Source organism: Garra rufa, chromosome 7, assembly GCF_049309525.1.
Source record: "Garra rufa chromosome 7, GarRuf1.0, whole genome shotgun sequence".
Lineage (NCBI taxonomy): Eukaryota > Metazoa > Chordata > Actinopteri > Cypriniformes > Cyprinidae > Garra > Garra rufa.
In genome coordinates this window covers 30,389,889-30,408,025 of record NC_133367.1, presented here as the reverse complement: position 1 = coordinate 30,408,025, position 18,137 = coordinate 30,389,889, and the positions used below count along the sequence as shown (strand labels likewise).

The window sequence follows — 18,137 nt, the reverse complement described above, 5'->3', positions numbered from 1 at the left end:
CTAAGATGAGTGACAGCTTTTAATCATTTTTAAGGGAGTTTGTAAAAGAGATATTGATTTATCACAACAGTTAAATAAACAAGAAGTTATTAAGTGACTTACATTGTCTGACTATAACACTACTGCCTGTTTTTGCTCTATTTCGTCGTCAAAAGTGGTCTGAAACAAGTCACAGCTGAGCCGCTGCGCATCTCCACTCAAACACAGCGGTGTTTCCTTTATGAATGAACGTGCGTTTTTAAACGAATCTAGTGAAATGATTCAATTTCCCATTCATAAAGAGTCACTTGCTTTATTCTTGAATGAACCATCTGTTCGAACGAATCAAATGAATATGATTCAGTAATTAAATCAGTGTCTTACCACCACCTGCTGGCAGATTGTTTGAGTTATTTAAATCATTTAATATTTCTGTGTTCAAAATTGTATATTTTTGTATACGATATAAGTGCAAGAGAAAAGCATGGAAATGTTTGAGGATTTCGATATAAGCCAAGAGGTAAACCAGGGGTGCCCAACCCTGTTCCTGGAGATCTACCTCCCTGCAGAGTTTAGTTCCAACCCTGATCGAAGGCACGAAGGTAGATCTCCAGGAACAGGGTTGGGCACCACTGCTGTAAAGAAAACTTGGTTCCTATGAGACTAGCATAGTCTCACCGAAGTTTACGCTACAACTTACGTCTTCCGCTGAAAAGCCACTGTCTCATGAACATGCATACAGCAGTTAACAGAAGCTAGAGATCATGGTTTATTAAGTTTTAAATATGGATATTTTTCTTACACAAATGCATCGATTTGCATCAGAAGGCCTTTATTAACCCCTCGGAGCTGTGTGGAGGACTTTTTATGATGGGTGGATGTAGGGCTGGGCCGATAAACGATATCATATCGAATCGCGATAAAATTTATGTTAATAACGATGATAAGCTCTAGACATTTTTTTGCTCGATATGGATTAATCTAAGAGCCAATCACACAGCAGAAATATGCGACAGCGGCCAATCAGCGTGCGTGTGCACGTCAAAGTACAAAGTTCATTTCCTACAGCACTTTGTGAAGCAGCCCTACACCAGGACGACAAAAAAAGAGAGTGGAAGCAGCGACGAAAGAGAAACTAACCTCGATTTATTATCCAAAGATGTTGAAGTTGTCGACAAAAAAAGGTAGCACGAATTCCGTAAGTGAGCTGAGAGTTTGGCGCGATTGTTAAAACTGAAACCGAAAGCAAAAAACGCACGCGCATTCAAAAGCTATTTTAATCCCCCTTGTTTTGAGAGTGACTCCGCAATGCGCGTAAATTAGGCTAAATGACATATCTAGGCTGTTATCAGAATGTAGACTATGATAGGTTGTTTATGTCTATAGCTCTGTATCATGCTTGAAATATTCCGTCTCTGTTCACACTTTGAATAATGAGAGAGTAGCCTACTTTGATTATGGCTGAATTGTCTGCACTTAATACGATTAAGAAAGAGCTGTGTCGTAATTTTTTGTTATTTATACTGTAGATTGTTTCAAAATGCAGTGGTTGCCTCTAATTTAAATAGCTCAACCTATAATAGAGAAAATAAACAACTGTGTTTATAATAATAAATAATAAAGAAATAAATAAATGTGTTACAAATTATGTTTTTACAATAATTTTATGTTTACATTTTGTACATTTACTCTCATTTACCATACTCTGTCACAACTTTTTTTTTTTCATTTATTTTAGTAAGTTATTTTAATTTTTAAGGCCAAATCTGTAATCTGCTTTTGTTAATAAACTATACTTAAAAATGTAATTTAATGAATCCTTTAATTTTTGTGGCTTTAGTCATTGTTGGGATACTATTTTAAAGCTGGCAACATCAACAGCTTATATCGAAATATATATCGTCATCGTTCAATATGGGAAAAAATTATCGAGATTACATTTTTGCCATATCGCCCAGCCCTAGGTGGATGCACTTTATTGGATTTCAAAATCTTGACCACCGTTGACTGCCATTATAAAGCTTGAACGAGTCAGGATATTTTTTATTATAACTCCGACTGTATTCGTCTAAAAGAAGAAAGTCATACACCTAGGATGGTTTGAGGGTGAGTAAATCATGGGGTAATTTTCATTTTTGGGTGAACTATATTAAGCAAACAACTAAAGAACACACTCCTTGCTCTAAGCAAAATCAAGTAACTCCACTGCATACTCCATTTTAACTTTTTACCACTCACATACTCTTGTCTGGACCACAACAACAACAACAGAAAGTATCTGAATGGTTACATAATACCTGTTCGCAACACAACATATAGCGACAATAAGATCCAGGGTCCCCACCTCTACCAGCACGCTCCTGCGCACATAGTCCATGCCCGCAGGGCTTCTCCTGTCCTCCTGATCCTCACCCACTTTGCCTGCTTTGTTGGACTGCATCCCATCAGAGCAGCAACTTGGCTCACTGTAGGCCACAGCGCGAGCTGCCATGGAAACAAATATGAGAAATGACAGATCACAACTCAATGACAGCGAAAATGCATTGTGAGTGTATATGACAGGAAGAGTTGCTGTACATATACAAATGCACACATGGGAGACTTCAGGCAGCATGCTTTCTTTTTTTTTTTTTTAACAAACCCCGTAATGTCTTCCGAGACCCTGATGGCCTGGGGATAATAGGATACACACATGGCTTCGCAGCAGAATGGCTGCTTGCCAGCAAAGCTCCTTTGTATGTGTGTAGTGAGAAGGAAGGACTAGGACAGAGCCATGGGGGGCCTATTGGCCAGCACTGACCTGCAAATTCATTGAAATGCCACAGAGATGCATAGAAAAGACCCCCACCTCAATGCCCTTATGTACTTTTCCTTGTCCGATAGCCTAAAAAGAACATCGTTATTGTCCAGCATGGATCATTACATAAGTCAATGACAAAGGTTTTATTTGGCAACTGCTTTGCTAAGGCTGAAATGGCAGTACATTTAAGAAACTGCGAGCTGAAACAAGTCAAAGAGTCGAAATATGCGACAGCGATTGATTAATATTCCCAAGAATGTATGCAATGTCTTGTAAAAATAAACCTTCTGTAAACAACAGTGAGAACAAATACACACTTTGTGTCAAACATGAAGCAATCTAAGATGTATAAACTACCAGGCAAAAGTTTGACTGAATTAGCAGCATACAGGTTAACTTCTTCAATACTGTTTTTTTACTCATTGTTGAAGCATTCAATGGACTAACCTGTAATGTTGGCAGAAACTAGTTCAGAAAAGAGCAGGACTATAAAAGTGGGTGTGGCTTCCCCAGGCACCACACACTTTTTCCGGGTAAGATGGTGTTTTCCTGGGTGACCCACAAACTTGATCCCTTTGGGCACTGACACTTTCACATGGACCTGTGGAGAATGAGTGTAAAAATAAATCATGGACTTTCTCCATATCACACAAACACATGCTCTCCGCATTTTCAAACCTATAAGGCATGAACTCCCAAGGGCTCCTCAAGGATTCTGGGGAATTTTTGAGGTGCATTGCACATTTTCCATGCTGCCTAACTCATTGCCTCCCATCGTTCCTCAGAGAAAAGATTTGCAGCAGTTTTGGTGCTGAGGGGTTTACAGTTGAATCCTTGAGGAACGATGGGAGGCAATGAGTTAGGCAGCATGGAAAATGTGAAACGAACCTCAAAAATTCCCCAGAATCCCCATACCTCGAGTCAAAAATAAGCTGATACTGAATAACATTCGAGTCCACATGATATGAAGGCAGAAACTGGTTTCCATAGCAACTGTGGTAGTCAAAGATATGTGTCTTATAGATGGTGCAAAATTCATTTTTCATTTTGTTTTGGGTGGTTGCTTATTGGCAATGATAACACCGTTATCTTTTGACTCATAGTTATGGTTATGGGAAATGCTGATGCATTTTTCAGTCTAAAAGCACATGCACCTCACACACCTCTGCGCATGTAGGAAGGTAGTTATACACTGTCAGTGGGACTTTGGTTTGTTCGCCACGGACAACGCTGTACGGCAGGGTGAAGTCGATAAAGAAGGGCTTAAATGTGCGCAGCTCTGTAATCTGAGCCAGACCCAGACCCTTTTCCGCAGACAGACCAATAGCCTCCGTCACCCATGTGGTGATGGAATCCGGGACGTCCAAGCGTAACTCAGCCTCTCCAGTAACACTGCTGTCAATCAGAAAAAAGTTACAATTTGCAAAAATTGCTCACAAAGGCTCAATTGATTTGTTCTGTCAATAATTACTCACCCTCATGTCGTTCCAACTTCGTAAGACCTTCGTTCATCTTCGGAACACAAAGATATTTTTGATAAAATCCAAGAGCTTTCTCTAAAATCCGACAGCAACACAACTGACAAGGCCCAGAAAGGTAGTAAGGGCATCCTTAAAATAGTCCTTGTGACGTCAGTGGTTCAACCTTAATGTTATGAAGCTATGAAAATACTTTGTGCGCAAAGAAAACAGTTGCTGTCTATGCAGTGTCAGAAAGCTCTTGGATTTAATAAAAAGTATCTTAATTTACATTCTGAAGATGAATGAAGGTCTTATGGGTTTGGAACAGTATGAGGTGTGTAATTAATGACAGAATTTTGCTGAACTATCCCTTTAAAATGACCTTTTTATACAATATAACATTTTAATTAACCAAAGTAATATTGTTCTACCTGACGTTAAAGCAATGCCATATCCATGTTTCTGGGAAGAATGTACGCCTGCGGTTCTCTGCCCTGAAAAACACACACTGACATAAGAAACAACTCTCTTACTGACCTTAGAGACAACCACCTGTGAGATTAACCTTATAATTTCAGACACTGCGAGCATGTGTACCGTGTCCCAGATCGGGAGTGCATAGCTGCCACCAAGGTGGAGGTGTGCGGTTGAAAAGCGGGGACGGCCTCATCTGTGTACATCCCTCCACTCTGCCTGTGATTCAGACTCACCATATCTGTCATCACCACCAGCCCTGTCTCCTACAACACAGTTACATGAACACATTAGCCTAACCTAGATTTTTATGTTTTTTGAAAAACGACAGATAGTGAGGTCCTCACCGTAAAAGCAAAACGGGCATCTTTAGTGATGTCCCAGTGCCATGGAAACACAGAGGAACGTCGTCTTCGCGATGACAAACCAGGCCACCAAAAATGTCCTTCATCTTTGGGTACCCCAAATGCATCAGATACATCAAATTCAGCCAGTTCCTTAAACACCTGCAAACCCATGAACTGTTCAGACAACCTCAGAGTTATTTGTGTAAAGCAAGGGTGCCCAAACTCAGTCCAGGAAGAACAATGTCCTGGAGTGTTTAGCACCAACTTGCCTCAACACACCTGCCTGGAAGTTTCTAGCATGCCTAGAAAGAGCTTGATTAGCTGGTTCAGGTGTGTCAAATTGGGGTTGGAGGTAAACTCTGCAGGACACCAGCCCTCCAGGAATGAGTTTGGGCACCCCTGACATAAAGGTTTAGATGAGGACTGACCTTCTCAGGAGTGAGCTGGAAGCCTGGTTTGAGAAGATGCATGCTTTTGTCCACAGAAGCTACACATACACATGAGCCACTCTCTGCTCGGACCTTCATGCTGATCGGACTTCCAGGCATCGTGTCATTTGTGGACAAAGACACTGAGACCTAAAGACAAGAAAGTCATACGAGTTTGGAATGGCATGAGTCTGTAATTTCATTTTCTGGTGAACTGTCAACAAATAAACAATTAGTGAGCTGAAATAAATGCAACTATCAACCCAACCCACCTCATTTTCGAAACGGGGCTGCACAGGAAGTTGCAGACTGTCAGTCACCCCCTCTCCGTTTTCCCGAACATAGTAGACCAGTAGGCGACTGACGGGGGCCATGCCAGGAGTTACGTTAAAATGCAGAACCGATACGCAGCTGTCTGCTTCTGCCTGAGAAGAGGACACACCAGAGTCTGGGCAGACAGAGGACATAAAGATAGACGGACAACAAATGGGGAGGAAAAAGAGGAAGAATAGTGCCTTTATGAGCTAAAGGTAAGCTTTCTTAATTAATTAATGTTTCAAAACATTGTGTCATGATATATTTAATGGCATAAGGCATTTATTGCTAATAAAACTGACCTGAGTCACGAGGCGGTTTAGAGGTGGTGTGAATGTTCGTGTCAAAGGTGACGGTAGCTCTCTTTTCACGGTGAGCCATGCTATTGGCACGTCTCTGGCCTGACTGCACAATATTCCCACGAGAGGCGATTTCATAGTGCAAGGTGAAGTTACAGGGACAGGTGGATTTCAATGAGATCTCTGCTTCTTGTCCAGTCTAGGCACAAACAGGTTCTTCCATGATTAAAAGTTTGTTTAGACAAACAAAATATTTCGGTATGTTTTATCAAGCATCTCTTACCACAAGAGGAGCACTGGGACTTAGGAGCTGGATGTGGCACTTGCTAGGAGAATACCAGCTACTGATCGACAGATAGTTGGGGAGATACTGGTCTCCTGCAGGCCTGCCATCAATGGCAGTCACTTTTGACTGCAAGCAAGAAGAAAAGAAATTAACTAAATCTGAAAGTTAGAAATAGAAGGTTGTGACTTGGATTGTAATTTGTGCTACTACCAAACTATTGGCGGGAAGCCAAAACAAAAATGATCATTAGTATTTTTTTTTCTTTCTCAATAACCAAACAAACCAAACTGCATGGTCAATAAAACCCAGGTTTAGATCAAAACTTCTAGTGTGAAAGTGACATTAGAGCAGGGGTGTCCAATCCTGCTCCTGGAGGGTCAGTGTACTGCAGAGTTAAGTTGCGACCAGCAGTCTTATGACCTTGATTAGCTGGTTCAGATGTGTTGGAGCTAAACTCTGCAGGATAGTGGCCCTCCAGAAACAGGTTTGGACATCCCTACATTAGTGCAGGGATGTCCAAACTCGGTCCTGGAGGGCCACTGTCATGCAGAGTTTAGCTCCTCAACACACCTGTCTGGAAGTTTCTAGTATGCCTAGTAAGAGCTAGATTAGCTGGTTCAGGTGTGTTTAATTTGGGTTGGAGCTAATCTCTGTAGGACACTGGCCCTCTAGGAGCAGGTCTGGACAGCTCTGTGTTAGAGGAACCATCCTATTGGCACTTGAGCAACCTGGAAGTCAAGTGCCTTGCTGAACAATGGTACTTCTTCATGCAACACCCATTCTAGTGTTTGAACCTACAAACCTAGCTTCTAAACCACTAGGGTTACCATTCTGTAGAGTTTAGCTCCAGCCCTAAACAAACATAGCCTCCTAATACCAGGTAATAAAGGTGTAAAGATTACTTGTAAATGATAGGCAAGTGTGTTGGACCAGAACTAAAATCTGCAGGAAGGTTGCCCTCAAAAAGCAGGGTTGGCTACCCTGGACCACCCCTAAAAGAAGTTTCCACCACATCGCCAAATCCCTCCCACTGACCTCCAGCCAGACGTACTGGGCAGCTGTGGGGATGGAGGGAATCTCGAAAGTGGCCTTGCCATTAAGTGAGACCAGCTCACTCGTGTAGACATTGTCCTTTGGGGTGAGTTCTGCCTTAACTCGCACTTGTACTCCTTCCGCTGGACTTCCGTCCGGGTAGGTCACCTCGATCTGGGGTCAGTGGTGAAAAACGATCATTCCAAATTAGCATTGACTAGTAAAAAGGATAAAAGGAAACATTTGCTTTCTACCAGAAGACTGATCCTCCTCTCACCATCCCTTTGTAGGGCAGGCCAGGTTTGAACTGCTTGCGAGTATCTTTGGAATACTTGATGTCAATGAGCTGCTTGTGGACGGGCGTGGAATCATCAAACATGGTCTGCTGTACACCATCCACACTGCTCACGGTCACCCACATGTGCACTGCACCTCGGAAATGGTCTGTAACTTCTATGGGCATCATGTCCTTCACGCAGAGGCTGAAAGTGGCTGAGCCTTTAATCTATGCAGAAGAAAAGAAACTTGTTGCAGAGGGTTGCCATTTACTGTTGATCTTTTTAAGTTACAAGGTCATAGGGTGCTGATTAGCTGAAAAGACTAGCTTGGACTTTTACTGGTCTACCTTGTCCCTGTACCAATTGATCTGGACTTGCAGTTTTGCCCATGAAGAATCACAAAGAGTGGCTATGGAGTACACCTTTGTGGATACCAGATGCCAGCAATTGGTCCTTTTGCTGAGCTTGCACTGGTCTAGACATCACTAATCGAAAGCCTACATGTCGTTACAAGTGTGAAATTATAGGAGTACTGCAAAGGGCCCAAGTAGACCAGTGCAGCCATGCTTGCAAACCTTTGCTGGTGAAGATGGTCAACTTAATAAGTTTCAGTGGTTGAGCAAGTTGAGGAACCTCAAGGAGAAAACAGCAGAGCATATGCTGGTCTTTTCAGCTGATAAATACTTTATCATGCGCTCACCTCCATTGACTTCACCACCGAGTGGCCAACTTCGTGTCTGTAGTAGCCTACACCATTGACCGTCATATTAACTGTTAATTTGCCCGACACTGGCTTTCCAAAGGTGTACCTAGAATAAAGCAGGGTGACTGTGAAATTGGAAGACATTGTAAAACAACTTGCTTAAGGTGTAAGGCAGGTTTTTGTCCTCTTACCTTGCTTTGACTGTGACCTGTTCACATGAATTGAGGTCTCGAATGTAGGGAGGGGGCTCAATGATGAGCTCAAACCTGGGCATGACTGTTCAAGAGAAAAAAGACTGAAATCAATCATATTCATTGATTCCTGTCCGTTTTATTCATACCAAAATGGTCGTTTTAGCTGACTATATGCAAAAAACACATTTCTTTCTGAAATAATTTCTAATTTTCTTTTAGAGACTGTTTACTATATTGTGTTGTTACAAATATTTGAATCAGTTCTAAAAAGGATAACCACTCCTTACCATACTTTTGCACTTCAAATGACTTGTTATATGTGTGGCCTTGCATCTCCACGAAGACTAACCATTCTCCAAAGACTGGTTGGTCTGATAGCGGAAAGCTCATATTGACAATTCCTGATGGAGACAAAAGTTGTACGGTGTGATTATGCACTGATTGCAACATTAATAAGGTATACAAAAAGCCTGATTACCACACCAATTCTTACCACAACAAACAGACTTCAGATCTTTCCAATAGACTATGCGGGATCCTCTGGGGTCCTAGGTAAACAGAATGGTAAAAATAGTCACATTCTTGCTTATTTGCTTGCCTTAAATCCAGAGGCCACTTTACACTTGTAAAAAGGCAGCAAAGAATCAAGCTTAAGCAAACATGTTCCAAACCCAATGATGCTTTCAAACAAACTGACCTTGCCCTGACTCAAAGGGCCAACACTCCAGGAGCCCGTCAATCAGGGCAAAACTACACACACCCCGACTGATACTTCCTCTGGCGAGAGCCAGAGGCCGACGGTGCCAAACTAACATAAACATGAAACATCGCATACATAGCAAACATTTTTTCTGGTCCCCCTTTGGCCATTTGCACAGCTTTCAGAAGAATTTTCTGGAACTGAGCAACAGTGTTTGCCCCAGAGATCCTTCAAAGACCAAGCAGCATGTGGGAAAGAGATGGAAGCTAAGCACTGAGCAGTGGGGGGCAACGCCCCAGGAAGACTTGCTCCCTTTTATCTCCCTAGTCGCCCGCTAGCGTCTGCTCTAGGGTCGAACCCAACACCGGCGACCAGTTGTCAAGCCATATAGCTGCGCAACATGGACCCTGCTGGGAAAGAAACACTCCAACCATGCTTCCCAACCAGAGCGGCGTCCACCCCATGGCCTCCACTTACCACTATGTAAGCTTCAATCTGTAAAACAAAACAAAGAAGTGATTAGAGGGATGAGAACGACAAACTATAGCTGTAGCTACTTTAGCCCCCTCAAGATTTGAATCAATTAGATATGTTTTGCAGAGTTTTGCCAGTGTGCAATCTTTGAAGTTAATACAGCTAAGCTACCTTTTGCTCCTTTGTAAGACAAGCTTTTAGACACTAAATAAACACTGCTAATGCTAAATAGGACAACGCTTCTGTAATACAAAGTGTAATTTAACATTTTAGCATGTAATTTCAGGACCTCACCTTTTCACTGGTTGGCCTTAGGGCTGGCGTGACAGCATATACATTTATAAAAACTAGAGGGGAGAGAAAGAAACATACAGAAATTAATTAAAATTCAACTTGCTTCTTTCGCAAAGCTATTCATGATACGGTAAAGTTTGAATAGCATGCATTATATATATGTGCAGTTTTGTGTGTATGTGTATTTTTTGAAATGTATTAGGTAGTATACAGTGTGTATGTAGTATGCTGGTAATCTGAAAACAACATTGCGAAATATCAACAACATTGAGATGTTTAGCTTTACAAATATAGTTAGCACCATCAGTAACTCATTCCTGTTTGGAAAAAAGAGAAAGACCTTTCTGCCGGGGCTTATAGACAGGCTTGTCAGTCTGGATGAAAACTGTTGTGCCTTTGCTGTCCACCGTCACAGTGGTGTGATTGTGGAAGATGTAGCCACCCTCATTGAGCAGACGGTTCCCCCAAACCTTCAGATGTGCCTGGCCTCTGAGATCTGATGGCACCTGGGAACATTGTGGTGATTAGGCATAAAGTTCCCATTGAGCTCAGTGAAAACTGTTATTTTAAGTACTATGTGCTAAAATTGGCTTATGATTGGCTCACCTTTATTTTGATGGTGCCTTTATCTGAAATTGAAAAAGAAATGACAGATAATTAATAGTGAAATAAAGGGCTTTATTGAACAAAACCCTAATTTATGATCATTGATGATTGGTGCCATATTTAATTTGACATAATTTATGAAAATGAAGCTTAAATATTAATTAGCATTGGTGTTTAACTCGTAAACCAAGGACAGTGGTCTTTGGTGGGTCAAAATAAGCTCTTTAAGTTATTTGAATTTTAGTAAATACCTAACGTAATTCTCACCTCGTACAGTGCCGTGGCTTTGAGCCACAATCTCGCCCTTGACGCTGAGCTGCAACTGCACTCGTGTGTCCTCTACCGCATTGAAGATGGTCACACTCACGGCCTCGTCCACACCGGCACGGAACACAGATGGCGCAGCAATCAGGTAACCCCTGTGAATCAAAGGACGGGAGTACAGAGCAACAGCTGTGTGTGTTTACATCACAAGACTCCAGGTACCAATTACGCTAACACTTTGTTTTGTCTAGAGCATACATCTGAATCTCACATCATAGGGCACACAAATCAAACAAACAAGGGCGCCCAACCTTACCACTTGGGAAAACATAAAACAAATACCAGTTTGTGTTTGAACATCTGATAAGTGTTTTGCGACTTCTTGTTGAGCATGTTGGCTGTTGTGAGAAGGGTGGAACCTTATGGGATTGATCTCAGAACAACAATTTTTAGACCTATCCACTTTTTTTTTTTTTACCATAAGAGCGGGCGCAGCGATTTGTAAATTTTATGGGTGTGGCTTCTGTTCTCATCCGCGTCCAGTTATTTTTAGCTGTACAAAACAGATCGCTTTGCTGCTTGATATTGCAAATTGGTGCATTTTACCATGTTATGTTAATGTATTATCTTAATTATGAACACACTGGTTCATAGTGCAAAGAGTTTTATTGTTTACTGCACGTTGTTATTCTTCTCGTTATTTCGTTATGATAATGAACCAGAGTCACCCACAGGCTTATTTCCACGTTGAGGAAAAAGGTGAATAGTCAGTCTGTAAATTAGGGCGTAAGGTTCTCGACTACTCAATTTAGGCTACCAAAACATCTAATATATCAAATTGCTCTTGTTGCTTAAATTACAATAAGGGGTCCACCACTAGAGATGGAAAGGCACTTTCCAAAATCACCACTTATACCCTAGATTAGTGCATTTGATAAAAGATCCCTCATACTCCCATAATGCATTGCAATAACGATTGTACAAACAATGGACAATCAACGGCTAGAGAACAGACTCATTTTTTAAATTTTTTTATTTACAGATTTTTAGGACAGTTTTCAAACTAAAACGGGGTCTGCAGCATTTTCGAATATCTCTGTTTTGGTCTGTTTGCACTGAAACACAGCCCCTAGTTTTTAAACTAAAATGGGGTTTGCAGCGTTTTACAAAAATCTCCATTTTGGTCTGTTTACACTGAAACGCAATCCCAGTTTTCAAACTAAAATGGGATCTGCAACATTTTCGAAAGTCTCAGTTTTGCTCCGTTTACACTGAAAAGCAACCCTGGAGCTGCAGCATTTTCTAAAGTAGGGCTGGACAATATATCGAACGATATTGTGAGGCACGTTTAGTCAATGAAGCCGGTGCTTTGATTAGTAGTAAATCTCCATCACGTGCGTTCCGCCAAAGACTATAGAATACCCAAGACATGTCACTCGTATAGTTTTGAATGGGGAAAAATGCAACGCTCATTATGGCCGCGAAGCCCCGCCTTCTTAGTGAAAGAGCCAATAGTTGATTAGAAAAGTCAGCGCGTCACTGCAGCTGCCGTTAGAAGTCCCGGTTGCTATAGAAACAATCGACGCTCTAAGACGTGCGCTCAGTACTGCGCATGCGCACTGGCTCATCTAGCCGGAAAAATTAGAGTTTTTTCACGCTATTGGAGCACAAGGAACCATATTTATGAGGCAGTTCTTGTTGGATTTCTTTGAATATTTAAAATATGAAATTTAATCATAAGCTTGGTGAACAGTTTTGGAGAATTTGATGTTTCCCCATTCAAACAGATAGGAGCTGCACTTGTATGCCCGAGAGGCGTTTCAAAGATGGCCGTCGAGTGACATGACTTGCCTTAAAGGGACTTTGGTTCCGCTCAGGTTCCGCTGGAGCGGCAATTAATACACAGAGACGTATATCTCTGACAAGCTACGCCATATCGAGCTTAATATCGAATGCGATATTGAGCGCGATATGGCGTAGCTTGTCAGAGATTTACGTCTCTGTGTATTAATTGCCGCTCCAGCGGAACCTGAGCGGAACGCACGTGATGGAGATTTACTATTACTACTAATCAAAGCACCGGCTTCATTGACTAAACGCGCCTCACAATATCGTTCGATATATTGTCCAGCCCTATTCGAAAGTCTCCGTTTTGGTCCATTTACACTAAAACGCAACCCTGGAGTTTTCAAACTAAAACGGATCTGCAGTGTTTTTTAAAGTCTCCATTTTGGTCCGTTTACACTGAAACGCAATCCCAGCTTTTAAACTGAAACAGGGTCTGCAGCGTTTTTTTCCGAAAGTCTCAGTTTTGGTCCATGTACACTGAAATGCAACCCCTGAGTTTTCAAACTAAAACAGAGTCTGCAGCATTTTTGAAAGTCTCCGCTTTGGTCCGTTTACACTAAAACGCAACCCCGGAGTTTTCAAACTAAAACGGGGTCTGCAGCGTTTTTGTTTTGGGCCGTAGCAAAAGGTATGCATTTTAAAACGAAATGCCAAGTGTAAACGTAGCCTTAGATTGCTTAATTATGGTTTACATAAGTCATTTTGTTTTGTTAATTGTTACTATTGGAGCCTACCGAATGCTTTCAACTATATCTTACTATTAAACGAAAGCACAAACAATGCAAAATTGGCAGTTTTTCTGAAGCTCTCAGTATCCAAATACGCTTACTCATTTTAATTCATTTCTAGATTTTATTAGTGGACACTATTAGTGGACTAATGTAGGGAATAGCGAATGAGGGCATAAGGGGTTCATAGGCGGGATTATGCTAATTGCAAATCAGTGTATCGAATTTGATATTTATGAAGTGTTTGTAAATTTGAAGGTGAGATTTCGGGAAGGTTTCATGAATAAGGCCCATTACCTTTGGAAGGACGGAGTGTGGCATCTACAGTACTAAAGTCGTTTGGTTTTTGTTCAAACTGACAATTATTAGTTTCGATCTCTGCAATGTTTAGAGCATTCGTTTAAATGTTTGGTGTGTGTAGCCTTTACTCTTTGAAGAAAGAGATAATTTCGAAGGTCAATGTAATTATAACTAATAGGATTTTCTCAAACAAATGTCAAGACAACGGTTAGGGCAATGTTGTTATACAATTACCCAACACTAATTTAATTCTTTAAATGTTTTTTCACCTCTTTGGAATCTAACTTGTCTAGGCTACTTAGACAAATCCAGTAACAAATTTGGTTCCAATGACCTTAAATGATGAGAAAAGTCTGGAAGGTGACTCTCTGACCCATTACATGCCCAAATAAACCTGGGCAGCTCTGTGTCCTTGAGTTTAATAGCATGCCTGAGTGTGAGATATCAGGTGGTTGGCATTACGGTTCACCGAGGCCAAAGGCAATTTAAGTCTTAAGGCATGAGAAAATCCCTTCCAAGGCATCTACGTTGGAATTGACTACATTTGATCTTCACCTCCCTATTTTACAACATTCTCATGTGTGCAGTGGGCATAGAACTATTCAGTGTTTACAGCTGATCTTGAAGGAAAGAACAGCTACTGGCCGACTCAAGAGAATGTAGCTCTTTGTCGGAAAGGGCAAACTGGTTATTGACCTCTTTCTCTGGTGCGCGAAATACTTGGCACAACCATGTGTAACAGGTACAGACACTGGCATGGAGCTCTGCCCTGCCCTGGTATGAAGGGCTGGTATGAAGTTCATGGACTTCTGTGGTTTGTGGGTCAATTAACCCAACAACATTCCTGACAACCAAACCTTTTTTGGTTTGTAATTATGTAGCATCAATAACTTTCTCCAAAGGACCAAGTAAGAACCCTAGAGTGAAAACGGTTTTTGATAAGAAAAATATTCTTTGCTGAACCCAGTGTCCTACAAATATTTATAGGTATAAAACCTCAGTCTTCTACTATAGCTTAGGGAAAGCGAACTTAAAGAGAGTTCACCAAAAAATGAAAATTTCATCATTAATTACTCACCCTCAAGACCTTCGTTCGTCTTCGGAACACAAATGAAGATATTTTTGAATAAATCCAAGAGACTTTTGACTCTGCATAGACAACAACGCAACTAACATGTTCAAGGCCCAGAAAGGTAGTAAGAACATTGTTAAAATAGTCCATGTGACATCAGTGGTTCAATCATAATGTTATGAAGCTACGAGAATGAAGTCTTTTTTTTCTTTTCGCAAAAAAGGTAAAAATAATGACTTTATTTAACTATTTTCATGGTACTATCATGAACGTACTTCAAAAACTGACATGAAAGAAAAGAAATAGTTAAATATAGTATTTATTTTTACCTCTGTGCACAAAGTAAACAAAAAAAACAACTTTATTCAACTATTTCCGTGGTACTGTCATGAATGTGGTTTGAAGACTAACACGGAAGAGTAGAAATTGTTGAATAAAGTCGTTATTTTTACTTTTGTGCACAAAGAAAACAAAAATAACCACTTTATTCAACAATTTTTGTAGTACTGTCATGAATGTGCATCGAAGACTAACACGGTAGAGAAGAAATTGTTGAATAAAGTCTTTATTTTTACTTTTGCGCACAAAGAAAACAAAAATAACCACTTTATTCAACTATTTTTGTGGTACTGTCATGAATGTGCCGGGAAGACTGTCATGGAAGAAAAAGAAATTGTTGAATAAAGTCTTTATTTTTTAATTTGGTGCACAAAGAAAACAAAAATAATGACTATTTAATTTTCGTGGTACTGTCATGAATGTGTGCTGAAGACTGTTACGTAGGAGAAGAAATTGTTGAATGAAGTCTATTTTTTAAACTTTTGTGCACAAAGAAAACAAAAATAATGACTTTATTCAACTATTTTTGTGGTACTGCTATGGATGTGCATCGAAGACTGACACAGAAGAGAAAAAATAGTTGAATAAAGTTTTACTTTTGCGCACAAAGAAAACAAAAATAACTACTTTATTCAACTATTTTTGTGGTACTGTCATGAATGTGCCGGGAAGACTGTCATGGAAGAAAAAGAAATTGTTGAATAAAGTCTTTATTTTTTAATTTGGTGCACAAAGAAAACAAAAATAATGACTATTTAATTTTCGTGGTACTGTCATGAATGTGTGCTGAAGACTGTTACGTAGGAGAAGAAATTGTTGAATGAAGTCTATTTTTTAAACTTTTGTGCACAAAGAAAACAAAAATAATGACTTTATTCAACTATTTTTGTGGTACTGCCATGGATGTGCATCGAAGACTGACACAGAAGAGAAAAAATAGTTGAATAAAGTTTTACTTTTGCGCACAAAGAAAACAAAAATAACCACTTTATTCAACTATTTTTGTGGTACTGTCATGAATGTGCCGGGAAGACTGTCATGGAAGAAAAAGAAATTGTTGAATAAAGTCTTTATTTTTTAATTTGGTGCACAAAGAAAACAAAAATAATGACTATTTAATTTTCGTGGTACTGTCATGAATGTGTGTTGAAGACTGTTACGTAGGAGAAGAAATTGTTGAATGAAGTCTATTTTTTAAACTTTTGTGCACAAAGAAAACAAAAATAATGACTTTATTCAACTATTTTCGTGGCGCTATAATGAATGTGCATCGAAGACTGACACGGAAGAGAAGAAATTGTTGAATAAAGTCTTATTTTTACTTTTGTGCACAAAGAAAACAAAAAAAGACTTTATTCAACTATTTTTGTGGTACTGCCATGGATGTGCATCGAAGACTGACACAGAAGAGAAAAAATAGTTGAATAAAGTTTTACTTTTGCGCACAAAGAAAACACAAATATCAACTTTATTCACCAATTTTCATAGTACTGTCATGAATGTGCATCGAAGACTGACAGAAGAAAAGAAATTGTTGAATTAAGTATTTTTACTTTTGTACACAAAGAAAACAAAAAAAAAACACTTTATTCAACTATTTTTGTGGTACTGTCATGAATGTAGTTTGAAGACTAACACGGAAGAGTAGAAATTGTTGAATAAAGTTGTTATTTTTACTTGTGTGCACAAAGAAAACAAAAAAAAGACTATTCAAGTATTTTCGTGGTACTGTGTCATGAATGTGCATCAAAGACTGACAGGTAAGAGAAGAAATCGTTGAATAAAGTAATTATTTTTACTTTTGTGCACAAAATACAAAACCACTTTATTCAACTATTTTTGTGCATCGAAGACTGACACAGAAGAGAAGAAATTGTTGAATAAAGTCTGTAATTTTTCTTTTGCGCACAAAGAAAACACAAATAACCACTGTATTCAACTATTTTTGTGATACTGTCATGGATGTGCATCGAAAACTGACACGGAAGAGAAGAAATTGTTAAATAATTTCTTTATTTTTACATTTGTGCACAAAGAAAACAAAAAAAAGACTATTAAACAATTTTCGTGGTGCTATCATGAATGTGCATCAAAGACTGACAGGTAAGAGAAGAAATCGTTGAATAAAGTCATTATTTTTACTTTTGTGCACAAAATACAAATAACCACTTTATTCAACTATTTTTTGCGTCGAAGACTGACACGGAACTGAAATTGTTGAATAAAGTCTTTATTTTTACTTCTGTGCACAAAGATAACAAAAATTCATTATTCAACTATTTTTATTTTATTTATTTTATTTTTATGGTACTGTCATGAATGTGCGTCGAAGAAAGACACGGAAGAGAAGAAATTGTTGAATAAAGTTGTTATTTTTGACTTTTGTGCACAAAGAAAACAAATAACCACTTTATTCAACAATTTCCGTGGTGCTGTCATGAATGTGCGTCGAAGACTTACACAGAAGAGAAAAAAAATTGAATAAAGTCATTTTTTTTACTTCTGCACACAAAGAAAACAACAAGAAAGATTTTATTCAACAATTTCCGTGGTGCTGTCATGAATGTGCGTCGAAGACTGACACGTAAGAGAAGAAATTGTTGAATAAAGTCTATTTTTTAAACTTTTGTGCACAAAGAAAACAAACATAATTACTTTATTCAACAATTTTCGTGGTGCTATCATGAATGTGCGTTGAAGACTGACAGGTAAGAGAAGAAATCATTGAATAAAGTCGTTATTTTTACTTTCATGCATAAACAAAACAAAAAAATTACTTTATTCAACAATTTTTGTGATACTGTCCTAAATGTGCGTCGAAGACTGACACGGAATGAAAAGAAATGGTTGAATAAATCTTTATAATTTTTCTTTTGCGCACGAAGAATACACAAACCACTTTATTCAACTATTTTTG

The 18,137-nt window shown here is 39.4% G+C and overlaps 1 protein-coding gene across 1 annotated transcript in view; it reads right to left on the bottom strand.

The window, feature by feature from the left end:
• cpamd8 (C3 and PZP like alpha-2-macroglobulin domain containing 8) overlaps positions 1-18,137 on the bottom strand; it is a 48,439-nt gene that overhangs the window by 28,489 nt on the left and 1,813 nt on the right. Inside the window, exons 2-22 of the mRNA XM_073844422.1 lie at positions 10,937-11,088; positions 10,670-10,692; positions 10,404-10,569; positions 10,064-10,116; positions 9,773-9,790; positions 9,089-9,143; positions 8,883-8,996; positions 8,593-8,677; positions 8,399-8,507; positions 7,698-7,925; positions 7,424-7,594; positions 6,386-6,514; positions 6,106-6,301; positions 5,761-5,936; positions 5,489-5,638; positions 5,061-5,219; positions 4,837-4,979; positions 4,671-4,733; positions 3,943-4,174; positions 3,227-3,380; positions 2,324-2,463 (exon numbers count right to left, since the gene is read on the bottom strand). Of these exons, the coding sequence (XP_073700523.1) occupies positions 2,324-2,463; positions 3,227-3,380; positions 3,943-4,174; positions 4,671-4,733; positions 4,837-4,979; positions 5,061-5,219; positions 5,489-5,638; positions 5,761-5,936; positions 6,106-6,301; positions 6,386-6,514; positions 7,424-7,594; positions 7,698-7,925; positions 8,399-8,507; positions 8,593-8,677; positions 8,883-8,996; positions 9,089-9,143; positions 9,773-9,790; positions 10,064-10,116; positions 10,404-10,569; positions 10,670-10,692; positions 10,937-11,088 (2,716 nt within the window). The remainder of the gene's footprint in view (positions 1-2,323; positions 2,464-3,226; positions 3,381-3,942; positions 4,175-4,670; positions 4,734-4,836; positions 4,980-5,060; positions 5,220-5,488; positions 5,639-5,760; positions 5,937-6,105; positions 6,302-6,385; positions 6,515-7,423; positions 7,595-7,697; positions 7,926-8,398; positions 8,508-8,592; positions 8,678-8,882; positions 8,997-9,088; positions 9,144-9,772; positions 9,791-10,063; positions 10,117-10,403; positions 10,570-10,669; positions 10,693-10,936; positions 11,089-18,137) is intronic.